The 26,968-nt window shown below is 37.0% G+C and overlaps 1 protein-coding gene across 6 annotated transcripts in view; it reads left to right on the forward strand.

Annotated features, from left to right (window-relative positions):
• AKT3 (AKT serine/threonine kinase 3) overlaps positions 1 to 26,968 on the forward strand; it is a 302,525-nt gene that overhangs the window by 164,055 nt on the left and 111,502 nt on the right. For 5 of the 6 annotated variants that reach the window (XM_045982270.1, XM_045982267.1, XM_045982269.1 and 2 more), the window contains 2 exons: positions 8,548 to 8,692; positions 16,654 to 16,785. In XM_045982270.1, the coding sequence (XP_045838226.1) occupies positions 8,548 to 8,692; positions 16,654 to 16,785 (277 nt within the window). The remainder of the gene's footprint in view (positions 1 to 8,547; positions 8,693 to 16,653; positions 16,786 to 26,968) is intronic. The other variant, XM_045982272.1, reaches the window with a different exon arrangement.

A 26,968-nucleotide genomic window follows, 5' to 3' on the forward strand; every position in this document is an offset into this window, starting at 1 on the left:
TGAAAATAAATGGATTAGTAAAAATATATCATGCCAACAATAATCATAAGAAGAGATTTGCTATATCAGATTTCAAAAGAAAGTAATATTCTAGAGAGTTCCAGGACACTTTATAATGATAAAAGGGTAAATTAATATGGATGCTATAACAATCATATATATGTATACATGCAATAACAGAATTGAACAGAGAAAAGTTGACAATTCCACAACCATCTTTGTAGATTTTTTAATTTTTTCCAGCAAGTGATAGAGCAGCTAGAGAAAAAAAATAAGCAAAGTCGTAGAATAACAGTGTCATCCATCTTGATGTAGTTGATATTTACAGAATACTACCCCCCAAAAGTGAGAGAATACACATTGTTTTCAAATACACATGGTATATTCACCAGGATAGCTCATAATTCTGGATCATAAACAATTCTTAATATATTTAGCATGTCTGAAATTATATAAAATATGGTTTTTGCTTCAATAGAATTGCTTTGAAATCAGTAAGAATAAGAACCTGAAAAGCTCCTAGGTATTTGGAAATTAAACAGCATACCTCTTAAAAATCTTTGGGTCAAAACAAAATTCACAGGAGCCATTAGAAAATCATTTTTAAATGATAATGAAAATAAATGAAAATGAAATGAAATAATGAAAATAATGAAATAATGAGAATGAAAATAAAGCATATAAAAATTAGTGCTTAGAGGGAAATTTTATAACAATAAATGCCTATACACGAAAAGAAGAAAGTTAAGTCAGTAATCTAAGCTTTCTTTTTTTTTTTTTTTAATTTTATTTATTCGACAGAGAGAAATCACAACTAGGCAGAGAGGCAGGCAGAGAGAGAGGAGGAAGCAGGCTCCCTGCGGAGCAGAGAGCCCAATGTGGGGCTCGATCCCAGGACCCTGGGATCATGACCTGAGCCGAAGGCAGAGGCTTTAACCCACTGAGCCACCCAGGCACCCCCTAAGCTTTCTTTTTAAGAAACTAGGAAAGTAAAGTAAACCCAAGTAAACATCCAGAGGAGACATTAGAGCTCAAAAATCAGTGAAATAGAAAACAAAATGATCATCAATAAACCAAAGCTAATTATTTGGGAAAAAAAAAAAAAGAATGGAAAGCATTTTAGAAGATTGTTAAAGAAAAAGAAGAAAAGAGGGAAGACACAGATTACAAATATACCAACCCAAGAAAACATTAGAAGACTTGAACAGCAAATGTCAATGAATAGAATTGAGTTAATAATTTAAAAACCTTTTCTCAAAGAAAACTCCCAAGTCCAGATGGCTTCACTGATGAATTCTGTCAAATATTTAAAGAAATATTACCAGTCCTACACAATCTATTTCAGAAAATAATGGAGAAGAGAACACTTTCCAACTTATTTAAAAGGGCACTCCTGTTTCAAAAACCAGGCAAAGCTATCATAAGAAGTTAGAACTGTAGTCTAATATACTTGCAAACATCAATGCAAAGTTTCTCAACAAAATTTTAACAAATTCCAAAAATATGGAAAAAATAATAAATCATGACCAAATGGAGTATATCCAAGAGTTCAGTTGCATTATTATCTGAAATCATTAAACTAAATTCACTATATTCAGAGGATAAAGTAGAAGAACCACATGGTCATCACAACAGATGCAGGAAAAGCATTTGCCAGAATTCAGTACCCTTTCATCACTAAAGCACTCAGCTGACAAAGGATAGAGGGGAACTTACTCAACTTTTGTCTATAAAAAAAACCTATAGCTTATGTGATAATCAAAGGTAAAACCTTCAGTGCTTTCTCCCTAAGATCTGGAACAGAGTAGCAATGTCTTCTCTCACCAGTTTTATTTAACATTCTACTAATTGTCTGATATAGGTCATTTAAGGCAAGAAAAATAAGTAGAAGGCAAATAGATTGGAAAGAAGGATGTAAAACTGCTCTTTTTTTTAGACATTTGTCAACTTAATAAGGCTTCAGGGTACAAGGTAAACATACAAAACCAACTTTATTTGTAAGTACTACCAAAAAATTAGAAAATTTTAGCCTCCACAGCAGCATCAATAGTTAGGAATAGATAACTCAGGAAGGGGTCTCTGCGAAAGTGAAGAATGCTGCCAAAGAAAGAAACATTCTAAGAAAACAGTCAGTTGATGTTGTTCAAGGGAGATTGGCAGAGTAGGAAGATTTTGAGATCACCTCCTCTCACAGTCACACTGTTGCCATTACTATATATGGAGTAACTCACTTTGAGAAAAACCTGAAGACTCCTGAACAGCTCTTCCATGGCTCAGTGGGTTAGGCCGCTGCCTTCGGCTCGGGTCATGATCTCAGGATCCTGGGATCGAGTCCCGCGTCGGGCTCTCCGCTCAGCGGAGAGCCTGCTTCCCTTCCTCTCTCTCTGCCTGCCTCTCTTGTGATTTCTCTCTGTCAAATAAATAAATAAAATCTTTAAAAAAAAAAAAAAAAAACACTAAAGATATATATATTTTTTTAATGTTAATTTGTTTTTTTTTTCCATTTTATTTATTTTTTCAGTGTAACAGTATTCATTCTTTTTGCACAACACCCAGTGCTCCATGCAAAACGTGCCCTCCCCATTACAAGATATATTTTGAAAACCACATCAAGAAGAGTAGGAGGTACAGAAACAAACTTGGGAACCAAACCTCGGATACGCTGACCCACAAACAGGAGGTCCTGTGTGAGGACCTCTATTGGGCACCTCAGCCCAGGGGATTTGTACTGGGAAGGCATGCCTCCATAGCCTCTGGCTTTGAAAATTAGTGGGTCTTAACTCCAGGAAAGGTGGAGAGCTATAGGTAACAGCACTCTCAAAGGGTCTGGGCACAGTATCACTCACTCTGAGACCCAGTACAGAGGCAGTAGTTGGAAAGCTTCTGGGCTCTATGTGAAGATTGTCAGGTTGTGCTGGAGGATCAGGAATCTGTAGGAACTTTCTCGATAATGGAAGAACTGGCAGGTGCTATTTTTCTTGCCCTCCTTCAGTGTAGTTGGCCCTGTGCTGGAAGGCACCAGTTCTGACACTCTCCTTCTGCACTTGCTAGCACTGCAGACACCTACCCTGTGGACCTGCACTGGTGAGTGTCCCTCCAAAGCTGCTCCTGCCCCCCCACACCCAGCAAGCATCGCTTAGAGGGAATAACAGCAGACTAAAGTATGCAGAAGAACAGATTAGCAATCCGAAAGACAAAACCTGAAAGTACTGGAAGACACTCAAGCTGAACAGCAAAGAGTAAAAGAATCTAAAAATATGAAGATATGTAAGGGACCACATCAAACTTAGTAATATTTGCATTATAGGGTTCTCAAAGGCGAAGAGAGAGAAAGGGGGGAAGAAAACTTCTTTGACGAACAAAGAGTTGAAAACTTCCTAACCTGGAGAAGGAAACAGACAGCCAGGTCCAGGAAGCATAAAGAATCCTAAATAAGATAAACCCAAAGAGATCCGCATCAAGACATACAATAATTAAAATATCAAAAATTAAAGATGAAAAATAATCTTAGAGGTAGCAAGTTATATAAAAGGGAAATGTGGTAAGGCTAATCTTTCAGCAGAAACTTTGCAAGCCAGAAGCAAGTGGCATGATATAATCTAGGTAACGAAAGGAAGAAAACTAGAACCAAGAATACTCTATTCAGCAAGGATGTCATTCACAGTAGAAGGAAAGAGAAAAGAGTTTCCCAGACAAATGAAAGTTAAGCTCATCACAACTCAACTGGCCTTATAAGAAATGTTAAAGGGACTTTTTTTTTTTTTTTAAAAGAAGAAAAGACAGGCCATAATGAGAACAAAGAAAATTACTAATGAAAAATTTCAGTGGTAAAAGCAAACATATCATTTATAAAACTAGTATGAAGATCAAGAGATGAAAGTAGTAAAATCAGTTATATCTAGAATAATTAATTATATACAAAATAAAAATGTAAACTGTGAAGTCACATACATAAAATGTGGAGAGCAGTAGTAAAAATATGGTGCTTTTAGAATGTGTTAAAGTTAATTGAACATTAGCTTTAATAGACTTATATATAGGGACGCCTGGGTGGCTCAGTTGGTTAAACCGCTCAGGTCATGATCCCAGTGTCCTGGGATCGAGTCCCACATCGGGCTCCTTGCTCAGCAGGGAGCCTGCTTCTCCCTCTGCCTCTGCCTCTGCCTCTGTCTGCCTGTGCTCGCTCACTCTCCTTCTGACAAATAAATAAATAAAATCTTTAAAAAAAAATAGACTTATATATAGAGAGTGTTTTATGTGAACCTTATATGAACCATACACTGAAAACCTTTAATAGATACAAAACCTCCAAAGAGAAAAGAATCCAAACTTAGCACTCAAGAAAATCATAAAATCACAAGGGAGGAGAGTAAGAGAAGAAGAAAGGAACCAAGAAGAACTACAAAACAACCGGTAAACGGTTACATGCCAGTTGTTATGTGCCAACAAATGGCAATAAGTGCATCCCTATCAGTAATTACTTCTAATGTAAATGGGCTTTAAGTTCCACTCAAAAGATAAAGGGTGACTGAATGAGGGAAAAAAAAATAAAACCCAGCTAGATGCTGTCTATCAGAGACTCACTTCAGACCTTAAGACACAGACAGACTGAAAGTGAAGGGCTAAAACATATACTGTATGAATGGAGGTGAGAGAAAAAAAAAAAAGACGACGACGACGAAGCTGGGGTAACAGTACTCCTATAAGACAAAATAAACTTTCAAAGAAAGACTGTAACAGGAGACATAGATGGGCATTGCATAATGATGAAGGAATCAAGTCAAGACTATAATGGTTATAAATTTCCATGCACCAACATAGGAGCACCTAAATATATAAAGCAAATTAACAGACATAAAAGGAGAAATTAACATAATGGGAGGGGATTTTAGCACCCCATTTACATCAGGGGAGAAATTATGCAGAAAAAAAATTAAAGAAGGAAACAGTGGCTTGAATGACACATTAGACCAGACAGATCTAACAGATATATACACAGAGAAAATTAAAAAAATTGATGCAGAAAAATGAAAATGGAAATACAACAGTTCAAAATCTTTGCTACTGCGTTGGTGGTATAGTGGTGAGCATAGCTGCCTTCCAAAATCTTTGCTACCCAGCAAAGGCAGTTATAAGAAGCAAATTTCCAATGATACAGGCCTACCAAAAAAGAAAAAAACAAAAATCTCCAACAATCTAACCTTAGTCCTAAGGAACAAGAAAAAGAAGGACCAAGCCCAGTGTTAGTAGAGGGAAAGAAATTATCACACCAGAGTGGAAATAAATAAAATGGAGACTTAAAAAAATAGTAGCAAAGGTCAGTGAAACTAAGAGCTAGTTTGTTGAAAAGCAGAACAAAATTGATAGACCTTTAGCCAGACTCTTAACAAGACTCCAAATTAGAAATGAAACAAAAGTTACAGCTGACACCACAGAAATACAAAGGGTTTAAAGTGATTCTTATGAAAAATTATATGACAATAAATTGGGCAACCTAGAAGAGATGGATAAATTAGTAGAAACCTAGAATCTTCCAAGATGAAAGAGGAAGAAATAGAAAATGTAAACAGACCAATAAGTAGTAATAGAATTGAGTCAGTAATCAAATAACTCCCAGAAAGTAAAAAAGTCCAGGACCAGATGGCTTCATAGGTTAATTTTATGAAACATTTAATACCTATTACTTAATAGGTATTAAATTTAAGATTTAATTGATTAACTCAAGTTAAATGAAATAAATTTAATAATAGATTAATTTAAATCTAAAATAGATTTAATAATAGATTTAATACCTAGTCTTCTCGAACTGTTCCTAGAAAATTAAAGAGTAAGGATTGCTTCTAAATTCATTCTGTGAGACCAGCATGAGTGTAATTCCAAAACCAGACAAATACACTATAGAAAGAAAATTATAGGCCAATATCTCTGATGAACACAGATGCAAAATTGGAACAAAACGTTAACAAACCAGATTCAAAGTACATTAAAAGGATCATTCCCCACGATCAAATAAGATTTATTCCATGGGTGCAAGGATGGTTTTATATCCACAGATAAGTCAGTGAGTGTGATACAGCACATTAACAAAATGAGGATAGAAATCATATGACCATCTCCATAGATTCAGAAAAAGCATTTAACAAAGTACATCATCCATTCATTCTCAACAGAATGGGTATAGAGGGATTGTACCTCCACACAGTAAAGTCCATAAACGCATAGCTAGCTTCATACTTAATGGTGAAAATTTGCAAGCTTTTCCTCTACGACCAGGAGCAAGACTAGGATGTATGTCCACTCTTACCCTTTTTAATCAACTCAGTACTGGAAGTATTAACCCTAGCAGTCAGAAAAGAAAAATAAAGGCATCGAAATTGGCAAGGAAGAAGTAAAGCTGTCACTTTTTGTAGGTGAGTGATACTATATATAGAAAACCCTAGAACTTGACCAAGAAAATTAGTAGAACTAATAAATGAATTCAGTAAATTTGCAGGATACAAAAGTAACATACAGAAATCTATTGTTTTTCTAGGCACTTATAAGGAAATATCAGAAAGAGAAATTAAGATTTACATTTGATTCAGAAAGAATAAATTGATTCAAAAAGAATAAATTTAACCTAGGATTTGAAAACCTGCACTCTGAAAACTGTAAGACACTGAGGAAAGAAATCGAAGGGGATACAAATAATTGGAAACATATAACGTGTTCATGGGTTAGAAGAATTAATGTTAAAATGTCCAGACGACCCGAAGCAATATACAGATTTGTGCAAACCCTATCAAAATATCAATAATTTTTTCATAAAACTAAAATTTGATGGAACCACAGAAGACCCTGAATAGCAAAAGCAACCTTGAGAAGGAAAAACAAAGCAGGTAGTATCACAATTCCAGATTTCAAGGTATAGTAGAAAGCTATGGTCATCAAAACAGTCTGGTGCTGGCACAAAAATAGACACACAGATCAATGGAACAGAACAGGTAGCCCAGTAAACCAATGCTTATTTTGTCATTTTATCTACAATAGAGTATGCTAGAATATACAATAGGGAAGAGAGTTCCTTCAGTCAATCGTGTTGGGAAAACTGTGCAACTAGTGCAAAAGAATGAAACTGGGCCACTTTTTTTTTTTTAACATCATACACAAAAATAAACTTGAACTGAAATAAATATCTAAATATAAGACCTGAAATGATAAAACTCCTCAAAGAATTAGGACAATGGTTTCAGCAGTACTTTTTGGATCTCTATTCTGAGTCAAGGGCAACAAAAGCAAAAACAACTGAAACTGCATCAAACTAAAATGCTTTTACAGAGGAAACAATCAACAAAACTAAAAGGCGTACTGAATGAGAGAAGATATTTGCAAATGACATATCTGATAAAGGGTTAATACCCAACATATACAAAGAACTCCTATAACTTAATGCCAACTCCCCCTCCCCCATAATCTGATTTAAAAAAAGGCAGAGGGCTTGATTGACATTTTTCCAAAGACCTACAGTAATCAGAGGGGTGTAAAATATGGCATAGCAGATATAGTCAATAATATTGTTATAGATTTGTATGATAACAGCGTAATTACATTTATGTGGTGAACATTTCATAGTGCATGTAAGTGTTGAGTAACTATGTTGTACACCTGAAATTAGTGTAAGTCAACTATGCTTCAATAAAAAACAAATACTCTTTTAAAAATAAAATACTTCTGAATAAATTTAAAATGTGCAAGATGTTTTCATAGAAAGACACAAAAGATTGCATTGGGAAATTAAAGACCTAAATAAATGGAGACTATACCATGTTCATGGAGTGGAAAATTTAATTTCAGATAGTAATCTATCCCAAATTGACAATTCCACTCAAAATTCTAACAGACTTTAAGAAGCACACACTGATTTAAAAATTTATATGGAAATGGATGATTCTTGATCTGATAATACAAATTTCACCCAGTACTCCTGAGATTTACTGTTTTACCTACAAACTATGACTTTTTTTTTTTTTTTTAACTTATCTGTGATTTGGTTCTGGAACACTGAAAAGAAATTAAAAAAAAAAAAAGAAAAGAAAAAGAACAGTAAAAGGCTTTGACTTTGAAAACCTTTTCTTGGAACTGCCGTTGGACCACAGTAGATCTTGACTATACCAATGATAAACTTAACAATGGCTAAACAAAAAAGTCTTTCAAGGGGCAGCAAGCTCTAGGAAGTCAACTTACTTTATAGGTAAGATGTGGATAGGCAATAAAATTTAACTGTACTTTTAAAGGGTTTTAACCTTTCTAGGGTTTCTTATAATCCTTTCCTTCTTTTTTCTTCTATACTTAAATAAATGCTCCTACAATTGTAAGGTCTATAATGTTAAGTGCTTTTGGGAATAATTTCACCTTTGAGTAAGTGTGGGAGGAGGATATGTTTACCATGTGTGGGTGTGTGTTATCCTGGAATAGATTTTATTTGTGTTGCTGTCATATTTTACGAAAGGGAAATATTTGAATCATTTACCATTCTTTATTAATGGCAAACTGTACTTGTTCTTATAGGGAAGAGTGGACAGAAGCCATTCAGGCTGTAGCAGACAGACTTCAGAGACAAGAAGAGGAGAGAATGAATTGTAGTCCAACTTCACAAATTGATAATATAGGGGAGGAAGAGATGGATGCTTCCACAACCCATCATAAAAGAAAGGTAGAGAATAGTAATGTATTCCCTCCTCAGCACGGTATATGTATCTGGAAGAAATACACTGAAATTACCCTTTGCAAGAAGCTCTGGCCGATGTTCTTACGTTATGCAAATATGTAGGTGTGGGTGGTGTTCATTCTGGTAAATCTGAAATACCTGTCATTGTTTAAGACCAAGTAATTTAGATGTCACCTCATTTTCATGGGTTGGCACTTAACACTGACTCCTGGTAGGGCTTCGGGTGAACTTGTTGAGTGAAGTGCCATTGTGCTGATTTATAATCTGCATTTTTACCTTATTGTTTTTCATACCATTTTAGAACCTGGAAATAATGTTTTCCCTAATGATCCGGTCATTTTCCATTTGGTATTTTGTATGCTCAAAGCAGAAGGAGAAATGGTTCTGGTGCGCTTCCTACCTGACGCCCCAGCCTCACTAATAGCTTTTTGTTTTAACGGCTGCTTCTGAGCCAGTGCGGGAAAGGAGTTTTCCTTCCCTGAGTCTTCCAGATTAATAAATGCCAGTTTATAGATTGATGGAATTATAGAAATAGAAAATTAAAAAGCTAGGTGCCTGTGTGGCTCAGTAGCTTAAGCATCTGACTCTCGATTTCGGCTCAGGTCATGATCTCAGGGTCCTGAGATCAAGCCCCACATTGAGCTCTGTGCTCAGTGGGGAGTCTATCTTAGAGTCTCTCTCCCTTTGCCACTCCCCCCCCTAAAATAAATAAATCTTTAAAAAAACAAAAGAAAATTAGGGGTGCCTGGTGACGCAGTCATTAAGGGTCTGCCTTCATTCAGGTCATGATCCTGGGGTCCTGGGATCGAGCCCTGCATTAGGCTCCCTGCTTGGCGGAGAGCCTGCTTCTCCCTCTCCAACTCCCCTGCCTGTGTTCCTCCTCTCACCGTCTTTCTCTATCAAATAATAAATAAAATCTTAAAAAGAAAATTAAAAAACAACTTCCTTGTATGAAAATGACATTTTAAGATTAAAGATCTAAGTGTTCAAATTAAATGAACATGCCATTTATCATGGTAGGGTATATTTGTTACAGTGAATTGTAAATTTAATCTCCATGTAGGAAAATGCTAATGTCTAATGTAATTACTCATGTGATTTGGCCTTAGCATGATGAATAAGAACTCTTTGGAATTAGACTGCTTGAGTTCAAATCCTCCTTTTTCCAAGTGCTAAACGTGTGAACTTGATGAAGTTAATTTCTCTCTCCTTATCTGAAATTTCTGTTTTAATTATAATAGTCTATACTTGATCTTGGTTAAATGTCCGAGAACTCTTTGTGTCTTCATTAAAGACTTATTCTCTGTCAGTTGAAATGAATCCCTCTTTTAAGTCAACTTAACGCCCCCTTGTTCTTCAGTCATTGCAGAAACAACAAAAACAGTCAAGTTTTACTCACCTACTCAGAGATAAGAAAGCTTCTTTTGGATGTGTATGTGCACTTGCAGATTGTGATTCTGCTCATAAATTTAAAATCGGGTCCCAATTAATCTTGTCCTTTGAATTCCACACTACCCCATCCAGTAACAAGCTCTTTTAGCTGAAATTCCTAAAACTCCGCTTAGTAACTGTTAGACTGCTGTTGAGGCAGTTACAGGTTGGAAGTAGGGAATTTATAATACCCTAACTAGAAATACTCTTGCTAATCGATAAGAGAATTTGGAAATGAATATGGAAGTTATTTACTAAAATATTTTGAATGAAAAGAGACAAAACATTTTCAAAGATGTAAAAATGCAGAAGCATGGAGGATTATATTTTATCTTTTTTTCTGGTAAGGCTGGTTATAAATCATGATGAAAAAGCACAGTGCGATTTCCTCCTTTCACAGTTAGTGGAGTATCTTCGAATTCATCACCTTCACTAATTATCACTTGTAAACATTTGTTTTAAGTTTATTTGGTGCTGTGCTTTCAACAGTACTGTTATATATATTATCTCATTTAGTCCTCAAATCAGGTGAGCTTGATTATCCCATTTTGTAGGTGATTCATCTGACATTCAGAAAAGTTAAAATCTTATTCAAACATGTAAGGACTTTTAATTTTACACTAACTTCAGTGTGCACCTTATTTCTTATTATTGATTGATATCTCATGAGCCTTTATAATCAATTAGACTCATTACATGACCAAGTTATATTAGAGAACAAAATTATACAGACATTCTCTCTTATGATTATCCTTGGTTTCTCAAAATATTTATGTCAAGCTGTTGTGCTTACTCTGTTTCAGTTAATTTCTTTATATATTGGTGTACTCTTGGGAAAATCAGTAGAACTTTAATATTACAGAGTAATGATAAAAAGTAGGGTTTTTAAAGCAGATTCTCTAAGAAATCTCACTGAAACTGGGTCTCAGAAATTAAAAATTGATATGAATGGTATTTTGAAAATAGGGTGATTCGTTGTCTTATTTGACCTATATCTGATTTCTATTGTTCATTATTATTTCATTTAAAAAAATTCTTTTTAAAGATTTCATTAATTATTTAATTAATTTATTTATTGAGGGAGAGAGAGAGAGAAGGGCGGGGGCAGGGGGAGCATGTAAGCAGGAGCAGAGGGAGAGGGAGAATCCCAGGCAGACTCCCTGCTGAGCCTGGAGCCTGACTCGGGGCTCGATCTCAGAGGACTCTGAGATCATGACCTGACCTGGAATCCAGAGTCGGACACTCAACCAGCTGGGCCTCCCAGGCAGCCCTATTTCATTTCATTTGAAATGAGATAGTATAAAACTGTTGTAAATGACAAAGAATGTAGAAAAAGTTCGAACCTCTGTACGACTCTTCTGTGATGGCCCTAACAACTTGGTTAAAAAGGGTAACAGAGTGCTATGACCTCCCTAGTTCCCTGGTACTACATCCTCTATGTGTATCAGGTTTCAGGAAAAGGATGACAGAAGTCCAGATTATTCTTCATCTCAGACACTGTAAACAGATATTCTGAAATAAGAATGCCTTTCTCATAATTTACAGCGTACATTTCTTCTTTATTCACTTTTTGAAACATGAGCAATGGGAGGAGGGGAAGGGCTACTGCTTGTGTTAGCTCCACTGAGAACTGTCGGAGCCGTTTTGTCTCGCCTCCAGCACAGTTCGTGGGAGTGGGTCACCCAGTATCTGCAGCACAGGTGAACGTCTCTTAAGGAAACACGAGCGGTGGAAAAGGGTCAGAGGCCTCATAACGAGATTTATGTACTGTTCTGTGTTTCAACCAAAAGACGATCTTTAAAGGATTTTGATGAGAGGACTCAGAAGGGCCTAATCTTGGTCTGCCAAGCGGCCGTTCTCCGTAGGGTCAGGTATGTGAAGGGCACAGCATCCGAGGATCAACAGCCAAGTACGAGGCAACGTTCTGCCTAATTTTTAAGTGCCCAGTGTGGGCCTCTCTGAGAGCAGCTCTTTGTCATCTCCTGACTTGGTGTCAAGTCTGAGCAGTACATGCCACCTTCCCATTGTGTCTGCCTCCGGTCCTTGGAGTTGCGTTACTTAATGGCTGGCACGTGGAGAAAAGGTGAAGATGTTTCACAGGGACCTGCAGAACCCGCGATCTCCTTGCCTAGCCAGAGGAGCTGCAGATCCGTGGCGGAGAGGTTGGCTGGACAAAGAGGTGAATTTCTGGAGAGCCTCCCTTTTTAGCTCTTGGTTTAGCTCTGAGCGTTGTAAATTATACGTGGGTTTCTCTTCTTTGACCAAACGTGCTGAGAGGTTTCTTGTGTTCATCTTCAGTTATATATTCATATTCTTTAACCTACGTTTTGGGCTACATAATTAGCCGCCCTCTTATACTCTAGTGTGTATTTGAATACATTTACTAAGCATTTGTTGTGTATGTCCGTGCATCTCTTAACCAAAAACAGCCACGTCAACACGCTGGAGATGATGTGAAGGAAAGGAAACATTTAAATATGTTAAATATTTACATAATAAATTTGGGGGATTGGGTTTTAGAGGATTGATTTTTCTGCAGAGGATCCATGCTGTCATCTTTTATTAAAGTCTTACTGTTCTTTTTTCCCCTTAACACCATCTAAAAGAGGGAAACATTTTGTAATGGGTTGTATTTCGTTTGTAAAGACTACATAATTACTGTGTGTACCATGCTGAACGTGAGCATTTGGTATCAAAGATACTTTTAAAATTTTCTTAAGTTTTGTCAAAATAGGTATGAAATCTGTTTCTGATTTTTCACATAGGTTGCTTTTAGTACTATTAATTTCCATACAAATTCCCTTTTTTTAAGGTTGGCAGTCAAACTGATAGAAGCTGTAAAATTTAGGGATAAGGTTATTATATTGTTGTAAAACTGCCTTTTCTCTAAGAATCTAGTAGAATAGGAATCTAGTAATATTTTATAATTACATATTGCTTTTCATCTGAAAATGTCATAAAGCAATTTATGAATTCTGATTTTTATCTCTAAGAATTTGGTTTCCAATTGTATGATATTTAATAATAGGACATAGCAGGTATCATTTTTCAGTGCATTTAGATACACATTGAAGAAGGTACTGTTCAAATGAAGCTTTGAGCCAAAAATAACATCAGAGCCTCATTACAAGAATAATGTCTCTTAGTTCACTATTGCTATGGAACAAATTACCAAGTTTAACGTCTTAGAACAGTAACGGTACCTTACTTCTCGTGATCTTGTGGTTTGTGTGGCCACTTCTACTGGTCTCACCTGGGTCTCTCAAGCAGTTGCGTTCGGTTAGCATACAGGCTGGCCTGGAAGAGCCAAGAAATCCTTTCTCATGCTTCTGGATTCTTGGTTCTCCTCCATGTGGTCTCTTGGCTTATGGTGTCCCATTACCTAGGCCCTTTGTACATGGTATCTTTCGTTACGGCATGAAGGCTGGCTTTCAATTATGACTTCTCCAAGGGGTGAAAGCATAAGCTTCAGATTTAAAGGCTGGACCTGGAACTGGCATAGTATCACTTTGGTCATATTCTGTGTTCAAAGCAGGACACAAGGCTAGCCCAGGGAGAGGAAGAGTCTACCTCCTCAGGGGAAGAATGGCATGTGCGTAGGAGTCAAAGGACTAGTGGCAGCCATCGTTGGAGACTACCTCGCACAGATAGCTTTGTGGTTATTTAGTATCCCTTGGTTTTTAGAAATCTATTAATGCAAACAAAATTTTATAATACTATCATCTATTCAAATGACACTAACCTTGTTAACTCTATTCTGTATATTTAGTGCCACGTTTGATTTTGAGTTGAATTAATGTACTTTTTTATTTTCCCTGATACGTTTTGCTACTTTTGAATTGAAGATATTATGGAATGGTTAAGATATTGTAACTTGACATTTGGAAAAATTTTCAAAATTATAGGCAGCAGATAATGTTGAAAATGAATATAAGCATTTGTTTGTTAAATTTTTAAAAATTTTTACAAATATGTATATGAAGAATATTGGTCTGAAGTTTTCTTGTAATGTTTTTGTCTGATTTTGGTAACCAGGGTAATAATGGCCTCATAGGGTAGATTGGGACGTGTTCTCTCTTTCTCAACTTTCTGTAGGAAGTTATATAGAATTGGTATCATTTCTTCTTTAAATGTTTATAAAACTCAGCAATGAAAGCACCTGGCTTTAGAGTTTTCCTTGTTGAGTTTTTTGACCACAGATTCAATTTTCTTAGTAGACATAGGGCTATTCAAGTTACCTATTTCTATTTGAGTGAGCTTTGATAGTGTGAGGTTTTCAGGAAATTTATTCATTTCATGTATCTTGTTGACTTCATGGGCATAAAGCTGTTTGTAATATTCCCATGTGATCCCCTTAGTGTCTGTGGAGTTTGTAATGACGTCAGCTCTTTTGTTCGTAGCATTGGTCATTTGTGTCTTCCATCTTTATTTTCCTGAGCAGTCTGGCTAGAGGTTTATCAATTCTATCGCTCTTCTAATCTGATATCCTCTACTTTTTTTCCTTTAAAATTTTTTAAGTTGATTTCTGCTCTGATCTTTATTATTTCCTTTCTTCTCTTCAGCTTATTGTGTTCTTGTTCAGTTTCTTAATGTGGAAGTGAGATCATTGATTTGAGACATTCTTGATTCAGATGGGTGGTAAACAGGAAAAAAATACGGTTAAAAATGGCAGAAAAGTCTTCACTAACTACTGATCATCTATAGGATAAAACCCAGGTTCTTAACTTGTTATTCATGAAGATCTCTGAACTGAATTTAAATTTAAGGTGATAAACTGAGCATACCCAGTTATCTCCCCTTCCACTTAAAAGCCCATTAAAATGGTAGTAAAGGCACAAAAAAAGAGACAGGTCCACACAAATAAAAAGCTGGGTGGGAGAAAGGCATTAGTGGACAACCAATATCAAAATTACGGAAATTTGTGGAAGAACCTTCATAAAACAGGAAAAACGTACATAAAGGGGACTGTAGAGAGCAAGTAGCAGGTCTGCTTGGCAAAATCCTGGGAATCAGCTCACTTAAGAGTGAGAAATGAAACTGAACAGGCAGATTAATTAAAAGCATTCTTAGATGTCTCTGACTTTCTATTCTGAATTGTACCAACTTGTTTCTCAGATGTTGTACTGCTTCTTCTTAGGTTTCTTCTTACTGGGCTCCAGGGTTATTTCCAGCATTTCTTACACACCTGTCTTTCACTTCCTAGGAGTTCATCCTAATTTTGTTAAAGTACATTCTCGAATAGCTTCCCCGAAGGGTACTGCTTCCTTAGATGTATTTAGAAATGTTTGTGGGGGACATTTTTGATGACCATGTTGTTTGGGGATAGTGGCCCTACTAAGCCCTGAAAAACCTGGGTCCTTGGAAAACAGTGTGGCAGTTCCTCAAAAAATTAAAAATAGAATTACCATATGATCCAGTAATTCCACTATTGGGTACTTACCTAAAGACACAAAAACACCAGTTTGAAAATGTACGTGCATATTCCTGTTTATTGCAGCGTGATTTATAAGAGGCAGGATATGAAGGCAACCCAAGTGTTCACTGGGTTCACAGATGAATGGGTGAGGAGGGTGATACACACACACACACACACACACACACACACACACACACACACACACACACACACAGGAATGTTACTCAGCCCAAAAAAAGAACAAACCATTGCCATTTGCAATGGCATGGATGGAGCTAGAGTATAATACGGTTTGAAATGTCAATCAGAGAAAGACAAATACCATATAATTTCACTCATATGTGAAATTTAAGTAACAAAACAAATGAACAAAGGAAAAAGGAGACCCAAGAAACCAGACTCTTAAATACAGAGAACATATTGATAGATGTCAGATGGGGCGCCTGGGTGGCTCAGTGGGTTAAGCCTCTGCCTTCGGCTAAGGTCATGATCTCAGGGTCCTGGGATTGAGCCCTGCATCGGGCTCTCTGCTCAGCAGGGAGCCTGCTTCCTCCCTCTCTCTCTGCCTACTTGTGATCTCTGTCTGTCAAATAAATAAATAAAATCTTTAAAAAAAGAAAAATTGATAGACGTCAGAGAGAAGCCAGGTGTGGTGCGTGAGTCACAGAGATCAAGGTGATTAAGAGTTCACTTATCTTGTTGAACGCTGAGAAATATATAGAACTGTTGTATCATTATATTGTATACCTGAAACTAACATTGTGTATTAATTATACTTCAATAAAAGAAAGTGAGTCCTTGAAAGTGAATTAAAATGATCCTTTTTTCCTTTGCCCCTATACTTGACTGATAGCTTGATAGCTGAGGAATTTGAGGTTCAAAATTATTGTCTCCCATATCTGAAAACTGCTTAAAATATTGCTAGTATCCACGATTGCTGGTGAGGCAGCCGTTGCCAGTCGGATTCTTACTCATTTAAGTGTGTTTAGAAATCGGTTGAAATTTGCTTTTGAGTAGATACTGCAAACATATACCTATATGTTTATAAATAAATTGCATCTGATATTTCATACCATATTTTTTAATTTGTATTTTTCAGACAATGAATGATTTTGACTATTTGAAACTACTAGGTAAAGGCACTTTTGGGAAAGTTATTTTGGTTCGAGAGAAGGCAAGTGGCAAATACTACGCTATGAAGATTCTGAAGAAAGAAGTTATTATTGCAAAGGTAATTGGTCACTAGAGGTGGTTACTGAATGCTTCCTTACGGTGTGCACGCGCGCGCGCTCTTCCATACACAACTAAGCTGTAGAAACTCCATTAGATAACCAAAATGTGGGTTACTGTTGCGGTAGTATCTGTGCATCTGTATTTATGTATAATGTTAAAAATTTCACAGGTTTATAGTATTATCTGAAGGTTGTATACCGAAGCTGTTTTTTTTTCCCTTGAGATAAAAATATTTATTCCATGTTTGTGTATTTGGGGAATGTTTTGACTGTTTTTGTGACCTATGTCACAATTATACTAGTATTGCTTTTTGCTATTTTTCCCCAACATTCTGAATTCTTTATTATTAAGTAAAAAAGTGATTCAAATCGCATAGATGATTTGCTCCCATAAATCATACAGTGTATGTATTGATGAGTGGGAAAGCACCCTTAATAGATTTGAAAACACAAGAATCATGAAACTGAAAGAAATAGCCTTTGAAATTCTTTCAGGAGCTCCATAACTTTGTTCAGCTTAGACATACACAGATAACTAACATGTTAATGATGCCAGTTCTCACTCTGACTTCTGAACTGAATCCTGATTCCCTCAATAGACAAATTCGATATGCTTTACAAATTGGTCCTTGCTTTATGTTTCATTTAATGCAACAAATGATACATTATATTATTGGTATACTTTATGGATGACTTTAACTTTCAAACCACAGTTGACCCTTGAACACCATGGGGGTTAAGGGTGACTCCCTGCTCCGTTGAAAGTCCACATGTAATTTTTGACTTCCTGCAGTCTGCTATTGACTGAAAGCCTTCGCGATGTCATGAACGGTCAGTTAACACATACTTTGTATGTCATATGTCTTACATACTGTATTCTTACAATGAAGTAAGTTAGAGAAAAGAAAATATAATTAAAAAATCATAAGGAACAGAAAATACATTTCTAGGACTGTACCGTATTTATCAAAAAAAATCCATGTGTAAGTGGACCTGCGCAGTTCAAACACATGTTCATGGGTCTGCTGTGTAGTGTTCTCATCTGGAGTGTATTCCTTCCCACACTCTGTGAGGCTGTGCTCTCCCCATCCTTGTACATTTGTTTTCCTTTCAACTCTTACACAAGTCTGTGTCTGGTACGGGAAAGAATATTGACCTGGGAGTCACACGGGTCTGGATTCGCATCCCAGCTTTGCATCTTACCACCTAATGACCTTTAACAACCAGTTTTGGGGGAGGACTGCTCCCTTGCAGTGTTTGGGGGGGCATATTTGCTTATCACAGTGAGTCGGGGAGGAGAAGCTGCTGACCATCACCAGGTGGAGGCCACGCATGCTCAGTGTCCTGCAGCGCGTCGAGGAGCCCAACAGAGCCTTGCAGTTTTCATCTGCAAAATTTCACTTGTTAAAAGAAAAACAGTCACTTGAAGTAATGAGCCCTGGGTGTTCTATGCAACTGATGAATCTCTGAATTATACCTCTGAAACTGTTAATACAGCATATGTTACCTAAATTGAATTTAAATAAAAAATTTTTAAAAAACGTATTTCTGGACAGGAATATTGAGGATTGGGATGTGTAAAGTATTTAGCATAATATCTGACACTATTCATTAACCTGATACTTTCTGGGAGGTAGTATAGTGCCTCTTACTAAATGATCCCAAACTGATTACTCAACTTTCTATGCCTTAATTTCCTTATTTGCAAAATGGAGATCATACAGTGCCTATCTCATAGAGTTGTCATTAGGATCAAATAAATGAATAGGTGTAATAGCATTTGCTGTAAATAAAACTGAATTAAGGTTAAACAAAAATAAATATGTTATCGCTGTAAGTATTTGCTATGATTATTATTATTTTTACCAACTACCATGTGTCAAGCATCAGTAAATAGCATTTCTATTCTGTTTTTTCTTTTATGCATTAGCCTCCCTTGGAACCTGTCTTCCCTTACTAATTAATTATACTTTTCTGAGTAACTCTGCGGAACTGGGTATGTTTTGCCAGTGATCGCATATCCGGCTTGGTGTACTATTCCTGATATTTTCACCAACAAGTCCGGAGAAAATATGTCTGTTTATAGTAAAATGATGAACAGTATAATTTAGAGTCTAACAAGACCTGGGATTTGAATCCTGATGTGCCCATCACAGAGCCTCATCCCGGGGACTAAATGATGTCCACGTGCCTTGCTACTGTTGATGTTCACACTGATCACTGGACTAAAGCACTGTCCACCAGGTTTCTCTACTCTAGAGTTCCCGTCTTCCCCATTGTAATGCATAAATATCTTAGGGTGATGCTCTGACACTATGCAGGTAGTTGTTTGTTTGTTTTGTTTAACTTTTGCCCATTCATTTTAACTTCCATCAGTGGGTCTTGTCTACAACAGTTACAACTGTGCTGTATGAACGGTATTTTCTAGTTCCCTCCTTCTTTTTGCCTTTATTCTATTCAGTATAACTAAAGGTTTGTCAATTTTATCTTTTCAAAGAATCAACTTCTACTTTCATTGATTTTTCTCTACTTTATCTGTGCTCTAATCATTATTGTTTCCTTCCTTCTGCTGGCTTTAGCTTTAGTTTATTCTTTTCTTACTTCCTGAAGTTGTAAACTTGGGCTGTGGATTTGATATCTGTCTTCGTTGTCTTCTTTTTCGTCCTTTTTTTTTTTTTTTTGTGAGAGAGAGTGCACGTGTGAGTTGGGCTGAAGAGCAGAGGGGAGAGAAATAAACTTAAGCAGACTCCGCTCTCAGTGTGAACCCAGCCCAAGGCTCAGTCCCAGCACCCTGAGGTCATGACCTGAACTGAAGTCAAGAGTCAGTCACTTAACCAACTGGCTGAATCACCTAGGCACCCAGAGATCTTTTTAAATATGCGTCTAAGGCTATAATTTCCCACTTAGCACTGCTATCTATCTATCTATCTATCTATCTATCTATTTATTTATTTATTTGACAGACAGAGATCACAAGTAGATAGAGAGGCAGGCAGAGAGAGAGAGAGGGAAGCAGGCTCCCTGCTGAGCAGAGAGCCCGATGTGGGACTCGATCTCAGGACCCTGAGATCATGACCTGAGCCGAAGGCAGCCGCTTAACCCACTGAGCCACCCAGGCGCCCTGATGTGTCCCACAAATTTTGGTGTATTCGATTTTTCTTTTCATTCATCTCTCAGTATTTTCAAATTTAATTTCCCTTGTGATTTCTACTTCAATCCATTAAGACTCTATTTTCATTCCTGTAAGTCTCTAAGTTTTCCAGCTTTCTTTCTGTTTCGGATTTCAAACTTCCTCTCATTTCTGGTAGAGAAGATACTTAGTATCTATCTTTTTAAATCTATTAAGATTTAATTTGTGACCTAACATGGTGTATCCTGGAGAATTTGCCACATGCACTTGAAAAGAATGTGTAATCTGTTGTTGGGTAAAATGTTCTCTGTGTGTCTGTTAGATCTAGTTGGTTTATTGTGTTAAGTCCTCTATTTCCTTATTCCTGTCTGGCTGTTCTGTATCATTATTTTGAGTAGGTTATTGAAGTCTCCAACTATTAGTGTAGAACTATTTCTCATTTTAATTCTTATTTTTTCTTCATGTATTTTGATGGTTTTTTATTAGTACATAAACATTTATAATTGTTATTTGTTGCTGGATTGAGCCTTTTATACATAATGTCATTTTTTGTATTTTGTAACAAAAAAAAATTTTTTTTGATCTGATAATTATATAGCCACCCCTGCTCTCTTTTGGTTATGTTGTATGAAATTTTCCATCCTTTTGGTCTCAGCATATTTGTGTCTTTGGCTCTCAAGTAAGCCTTGTGTAGACTATGCATGTTTTGATCATTTTGTTGTTAAATCCATTTGACCCTCTCGTCTCCTCCGACTAGAGTGATTAATCCCTTTACGTTAAACACTTATAAGGAGATAGTTCTGTCACTTTGCTATTTTTTTTCAATATACTTTATACTTTCTTTGTCTCTTGTCTGTATTACTGTCTTATGTTTAGTTTGTTTTTTTCTTTTTCTTTTTTTTTTAGTGAAACATTTTAATTCCCTTCTCATTTCCTTCTCTATATATTCTATAGCTATTTTCTGTGTGGTTACCATGGGGATTACATTTAACATCCTAAAATTATAACACTCTAATTTGAATTTATACCACCTTAACTTCAGTAAGATACAGAAACTGCTTCTCTGCTGCTTTGCTACTCAACCCTTTTAAGTTATTGATGTTATAAATTACATCTTTATTCTTTTTGGTACAATTGTAAATGGGATTGTTCTCTTAAATTCTTTTTCTACTTTTTTATTAGTGTATAGAAATCCAAGAGATTTCTGTATATTAATTTTGTATCTTGCAACTTCACTGAATTAATGTATCAGTTCTGGTGGTTTTTTGGTGGAGTTTTTAGGGTTTTCTATATATAGTACCACGTCACTGCCAATAGTGACAGTTTTACTTCTTTCTTACCAATCTGGATGCCTTTTATTTCCTTTTCTTGTTTTATGACTGCGCCCAGACTTCCAGTACTATGTTGATTAAAAGTGGTGAGGGTCAGATACCCTCAACTTTTTCCTGATCTTAGAAGAAAGGCTGTCAGTTTTTTACCATTTTTCATATATGGACTTTATTATGTTGAGGTATGTTCCCCCTAAACCTATCTTGTTGAGAGTTTGTCATGAATGGATGTTGCATTTTGTGAAATTCTTTTTCTGCATCTGTTCATATGATCATGTAGTTTTTATCCTATCTCTTATAAATGTGATGTATCATACTAATTGATTTGTGAATATTGAACCACCCTTGCATCTCTGGAATAAATCTCATTTGGTCGTGGTGAATGATATTTTTAATGTGTTGTGAATTTGGTTTGCTGTTTTTTTTTTTATTTTATTTTGTTAAGTTCTTTACTTTTTTTTTTTTTTAATTTCTTTTCAGTATTCCAGAACTCATTGTTTATGCATCACACCCAGTGCTCCATGCAATACCTGCCCTCCTTAATACCCACCACCAGGCTCACCCAACCTCCCACCCCCTCCCCTCCAAAACCCTCAGTTTGTTTCTCAGAGTCCGCAGTCTCTCATGGTTCTTCTCCCCCTCCGATTTCCCCAAACTCCCTTCTCTTCATCTCCCTATGTCCTCCGTGTTATTCCTTATGCTCCACAAATAAGCGAAACCATGTGATAATTGACTCTCTCTGCTTGACTTATTTCACTCAGCATAATCTCCTCCAGTCCCATCCATGTCGATACAAAAGTTGGGTATTCATCCTTTCTGATGGAGGCATCATACTCCATAGTATATATGGACCATATTTTATTTTTTCAGTGTTCCAAGATTATTGTTTATGCACCACACCCAGTGCTCCATGCAATATGTGCCCTCCTTAATCCCCACCACCACGCTCACCCATCCCCCCATCCCCCTCCCCTCCAAAACCCTCAGTTTGTTTCCTGGAGTCCACAATCTCTCATGCTTCATCTCCCCCTCCGATTTCCCCCAATTCACTTTTCCTTTCCTTCTCCTAATGTCCTCCACCTTATTCCTTATGTTCCACAAGTATGTGAAACCATATGATAATTGACTTTCTCTGCTTGATTTATTTCACTCAGCATAATCTCTAGTCCCGTCCATGTTGATACAAAAGTTGGGTATTCATCCTTTCTGATGGAGGCGTAATATTCCATTGTATATATGGACAGTATCTTCTTTATCCATTTGTCTGTTTAAGGGCATCTTGGCTCTTTCCACAGTTTGGCAATTGTGACCATTGCTGCTATGAACATTGGGGTACAGATGGCCCTTCTTTTCACTACATCTATATGTTTGGGGTAAATACCCAGTAAGGTTTGCTGATACTTTGTTAAGGATTTTTGCATCCATATTCTTCAGAGATACTGGTCTGTGGTTTTTTTGTTTGTTTTTGTTTTTGTCTTTATCTGTAAAATATTTTTTCTTTATCTGCTTTTGTTATGAGGGTAATACTGGCCTTGTAGAATGAACTTGGAAGTTTTCCTTCCTCTTCTATTTTTTGGAATTGCTTAGAATAATAGGTATTAATTCTTCTTAAATGTTTGGTAGGAATCACCTGTGAAGTCATCTGTGAAATCCAGCCAAAAGTCCTGGACTTTAGTTTGTTGGGAGTTTTCGATTACTGATTCAATTTCATTTCTAGTAATGATTCTCTATTTCTTCCAGATTTAGTTGGAAGATTGTGTTTTAGGAATTTGTCCATTTCTTTTAGGTTGTCCAGTTTGTTGGCATATAATTTTTTATTCAATTCTTTTATAATACTTTGTATTTCTGTGGTATTGATTGTATTTTTCCTCTTTTATTTCTGATTTTATTTCTTCAAAGCCTGTTTTTTTTTCTTGATGAATCTAGATAAATAATTTATCATTTTTGTTGATATTTTCAGAGAACCAGCTCCTGGCCTAATTAATGTTTTCTATTTTTTTTAATCTCTATTTCATTTATTTCTGCTATGATAATTATTACTTAATTCCTTCTACTAGCTTTGGGGTTAATTTGTTTTTCTTTTTCTAGCTCATTTAGGTATAAGGTTAAATTGTTAATTTGAAACTTTCCTTGTTGTTGTTGTTGTTTTTAAGATTTTTTTTTTTTTTAATTTATTTGAGTGAGTGAGAATGCCAAGGATGTGGGTAAGCCGGGGTGGGGGAGGGGGGCAAAAGAAGAGGGAGAAGCAGACTCCCGCTGAACAGGGAGCCCAAAGCGGGGCTCGATTCCAGAACCCTGGGATCATGACCTGAGCAGGCGTTTAACTGACTGAGTCACCCAGGTGTCCCGAGATTTTTCTTGTTTCTTGCAATAAGCCTGTATTATTATAAAATTCCCTCTTAGAAGTGCTTTTGCTGTGTCCCCAAATTCTGGACCATGTGTTTTCACTTGTCTCCATGTATTTTTTAAGTTGCTGTTGGATTTCTTGGCTTGCCCAGTCATGGTTTAGTAGTATGTTGTTTAGCCTCTGCCTGTTTGTGTTATTTCCAGATTTTTTCCTGTGGTTGATTTCTAGTTTTATATCACCGTGGTCAGAAAAGATGCATGATATGATTTGTCTTCTTATGTTTATTGAGACTTGTTTTGTGGCCTAACATCTCCCCTGGAGAATGTTCCATGTGCACATGAGTAGAATGTGTAGTCTGTTGCTTTTGGCTGAAATGTTCTATATATGTCTGTTAGGTCTGTCTGGTCTATTGTGTCATTGAAAGGCACTGTTTCCTCGTTGATTTTCTGTCTGCATGATCTATCCATTGATGTAACTGGGGTGTTAAAGTCCCATCCTGTTGTATTACTCTCAATTTCTGCCTTTATATCTGTTAGCAATTGCTTTATGTAATTTCCACTTAAAATTTCTGGATTTATGATTATGATATCCTCTTGTTGGATTAATCCCTTTATCATTGTGTAATGCCCTTTTTGGTCTCTTGCTACAGACTGTTTTAAAGTCTAGTTTGTCTGATACATGTATTCCTAACCTGACTTTTCACTTCCATTTGCATGGTATATGTTTTTTCAGCCCCTTACTTTCAGTCGGTATGTGTCTTTAGGTCTGAAGTGTGTTTCTTACTGGCAGTATATAGATGGGTCTTCCTCTTTAGCCATTCACTTATGCCATGTCTTTTGCTTTGAGCATTTAATCCATTTACATTTAAAGTAATTATCGATTGGTATATATGTATTACTATTTTAAAAATTTGGTTATTGGTTGTTTTTGTAGTTCTTCTCTGTTCCTTTCTTTTTCTCTTGATCTTGTCCCTTGTGGTTTGGTGTTTCTCTTTAGTGTTATACTTGGATTCCTTGGTCTTTATGTTTTGTGTATATGTTCTAGGTTTTTGATTTGTGGTTACCATTAGATTTGTGTATAACATGTTTATGGCAGTCTATATTAAGTTTGTTAGTTGAGTTCAAACACATTTTAAAAGCACTAAATTTTTATCCCTCTTCCATGTTTCATGTACGTGATACCATATTTTACCTCTGTTTATTTTGTGTTTCCCTTAACTGTTATAATTTTTTTTAGATGTAATTGATTTTACTACTTTTGTGTTTTAATGTCCATCCTGACTAATTGCTTGATCTATTACTTTTATTATATGTTTGCTTGTAACTGAAATTTTTTTCATTTCATAATTTTCTTACTCCTGATTATGGCCCTTTCTTTCCACTCAATTCCTTTTAACATTCCTTGCAGTACTTGCTTAGTGGTAATGAACTCCTTTAACTTTTGTATGGGAAACACTTTGATTTCTTATTCTATTCTGAATGATAACCTTGCTGGGTAGAGTATTTTTGGTTGCAGATTTTTACCTCTGAACACTTTGAAGATACCATGCCACTTTCTTCTGGCCTACAGAGTTTCTGGTGAATAATCAGTTGATAACCTAATGGGGTTTCCCTTGTATATGACTGTTTTTCTTTTTCTTGCTGCTTTTAAAATTCTCTCTTTGTCATTACTTTTTGACATTCTAATTACTATGTGTCCTAGTGTGGATCTCTTTGGGTTGATTTTGTTAGAGGTTATCTGTGCTTTAGAGGTCTGTATGTCTGTTTCCTTCCCCAGAATAGGGAACTTTTCAGCTCTTATTTCTTCAAATAAGTTTTCTGCCCCGTTTTCTCCCTCTTCTCTTCCTGGGACCCCTATAATGTGAATGTTACTATGCTTGATGGAGTTGCTGAATTCTCTTAGCCTGTTCTCATTTTTCATTATTATTTTTTCTCCTTGCTGCTTGGCTTGTTGCTTTCCATTACCATCTTCCAGATTGCTGATCTATTCTGCATTTTCTAATCTGTTATTGATGCCCTCTACTGTATTTTTTTATTTCAGTTACTGAATTTTTCATCTCTGGTTCTTATGTTTCCTCTCTGTTGAGGTTCTCACCGAGGTCCTCTGCTCTTCCCTCAAGTCCAGTGGATATCTTTATGATACTACTTTGAATTCTGTATCAGGCGTATTGCTTATATCCATTTTATTTATCCCTTTTGTTGGGATTTTTGTCTTGTTTTTTCATTTGGAACATACTCCACTGTCTCCTTATTTTGTCTAACTGTCTGTGTTTGTTTCTGTGTATTAGGGAGGTGAGGCTACACGTGGCCTCGTGTAGCGGTGGTCCTGGGGAGCTCTGTAGCACAATGGCCCTGGTCACTAGAACAGGGTGCTCCAGGGTGTCTCCTGTGTGGGCTGTCTGTGCCCTACTGTTGTGGCTGAGCCGTGTTTGCCTTCCATCCAGTCAGCTGCAGTGACCTGCTTTGCCTGCTGTAGGAACACCAGGCAGGATTTGGTCCCTGCACGGTTGCAGTGCCTGCCAGAGGCCAGTGGGATCTCATCGGTGGGAGGGGTCGGCAGTGAGGGCAGGTGTCCCCACTTAGTCTCTCGGCACAGCCAGCTGAAAGCTCTGCTGCTCAAACTGTGGGCGTACTAGGGTGTGGGATGTCTCCTCCCTTGCTCTACGACAGGACTCACTTTGGAGTGGCGCTGGTCCCTGTTGGGGCTGCTTGTGGGGTGGGGTAGGGCAGGAGTCACTTTGGAGGGTTGAATGGGGTTGGTCTTCACAGGAGTGCCAGGGCTGGGCACCATGGCTTGCAAGGTAGGTCGAGATTGCTTCTGCTGGCTCCCCCAAGTGTCCAGCTGTGTCGGCTGGGGGAAAGGGGAAGAGAAATGGTGCCCACAGCATTTTTGTTCCTGGAGAGGTGTCCTGAAAATCCCTGCCCCTCCAGCACGTGTTCTGAGCTTAGTAACGAATCGACACGTCTGCCCCAGCTGCTTTTCAAACTGTTGCGTCTGTGCTCTGTCTCCACTGAGTTATTTATTAGGCTGGGTCTTGAAGGATGGGTGCACCTGCTGATTTTTAAAGTACCTGGAGTTCAGCTCCACTGACTTTAAAAGTTGCTAGAGTTAAACCCCGTTGGTTTTCAAAGCCAGATGCTCTCGGGATTCCTCTTCCCAGTGCAGGTACCCTGTGTCCCATCCTCTCATTTCTGTGTGCTCGTGCTGGCCATGCCGTTTGCCATAAGCCTTGCCAGAAGTTTGGTTCCCACCTGCATCTCTACTCCTGTCCTCTTCCCTGGCTTTCTCTCTACAGTTAACTATGGAAAATGTGTCCTAGCGGTCTACAGGTTGTTTTCAGCTAGTTGCACAAACGTAGCTGTTGTCGAGTTGTGTCC

Source organism: Meles meles, chromosome 17 (assembly GCF_922984935.1).
Source record: "Meles meles chromosome 17, mMelMel3.1 paternal haplotype, whole genome shotgun sequence".
NCBI lineage: Eukaryota > Metazoa > Chordata > Mammalia > Carnivora > Mustelidae > Meles > Meles meles.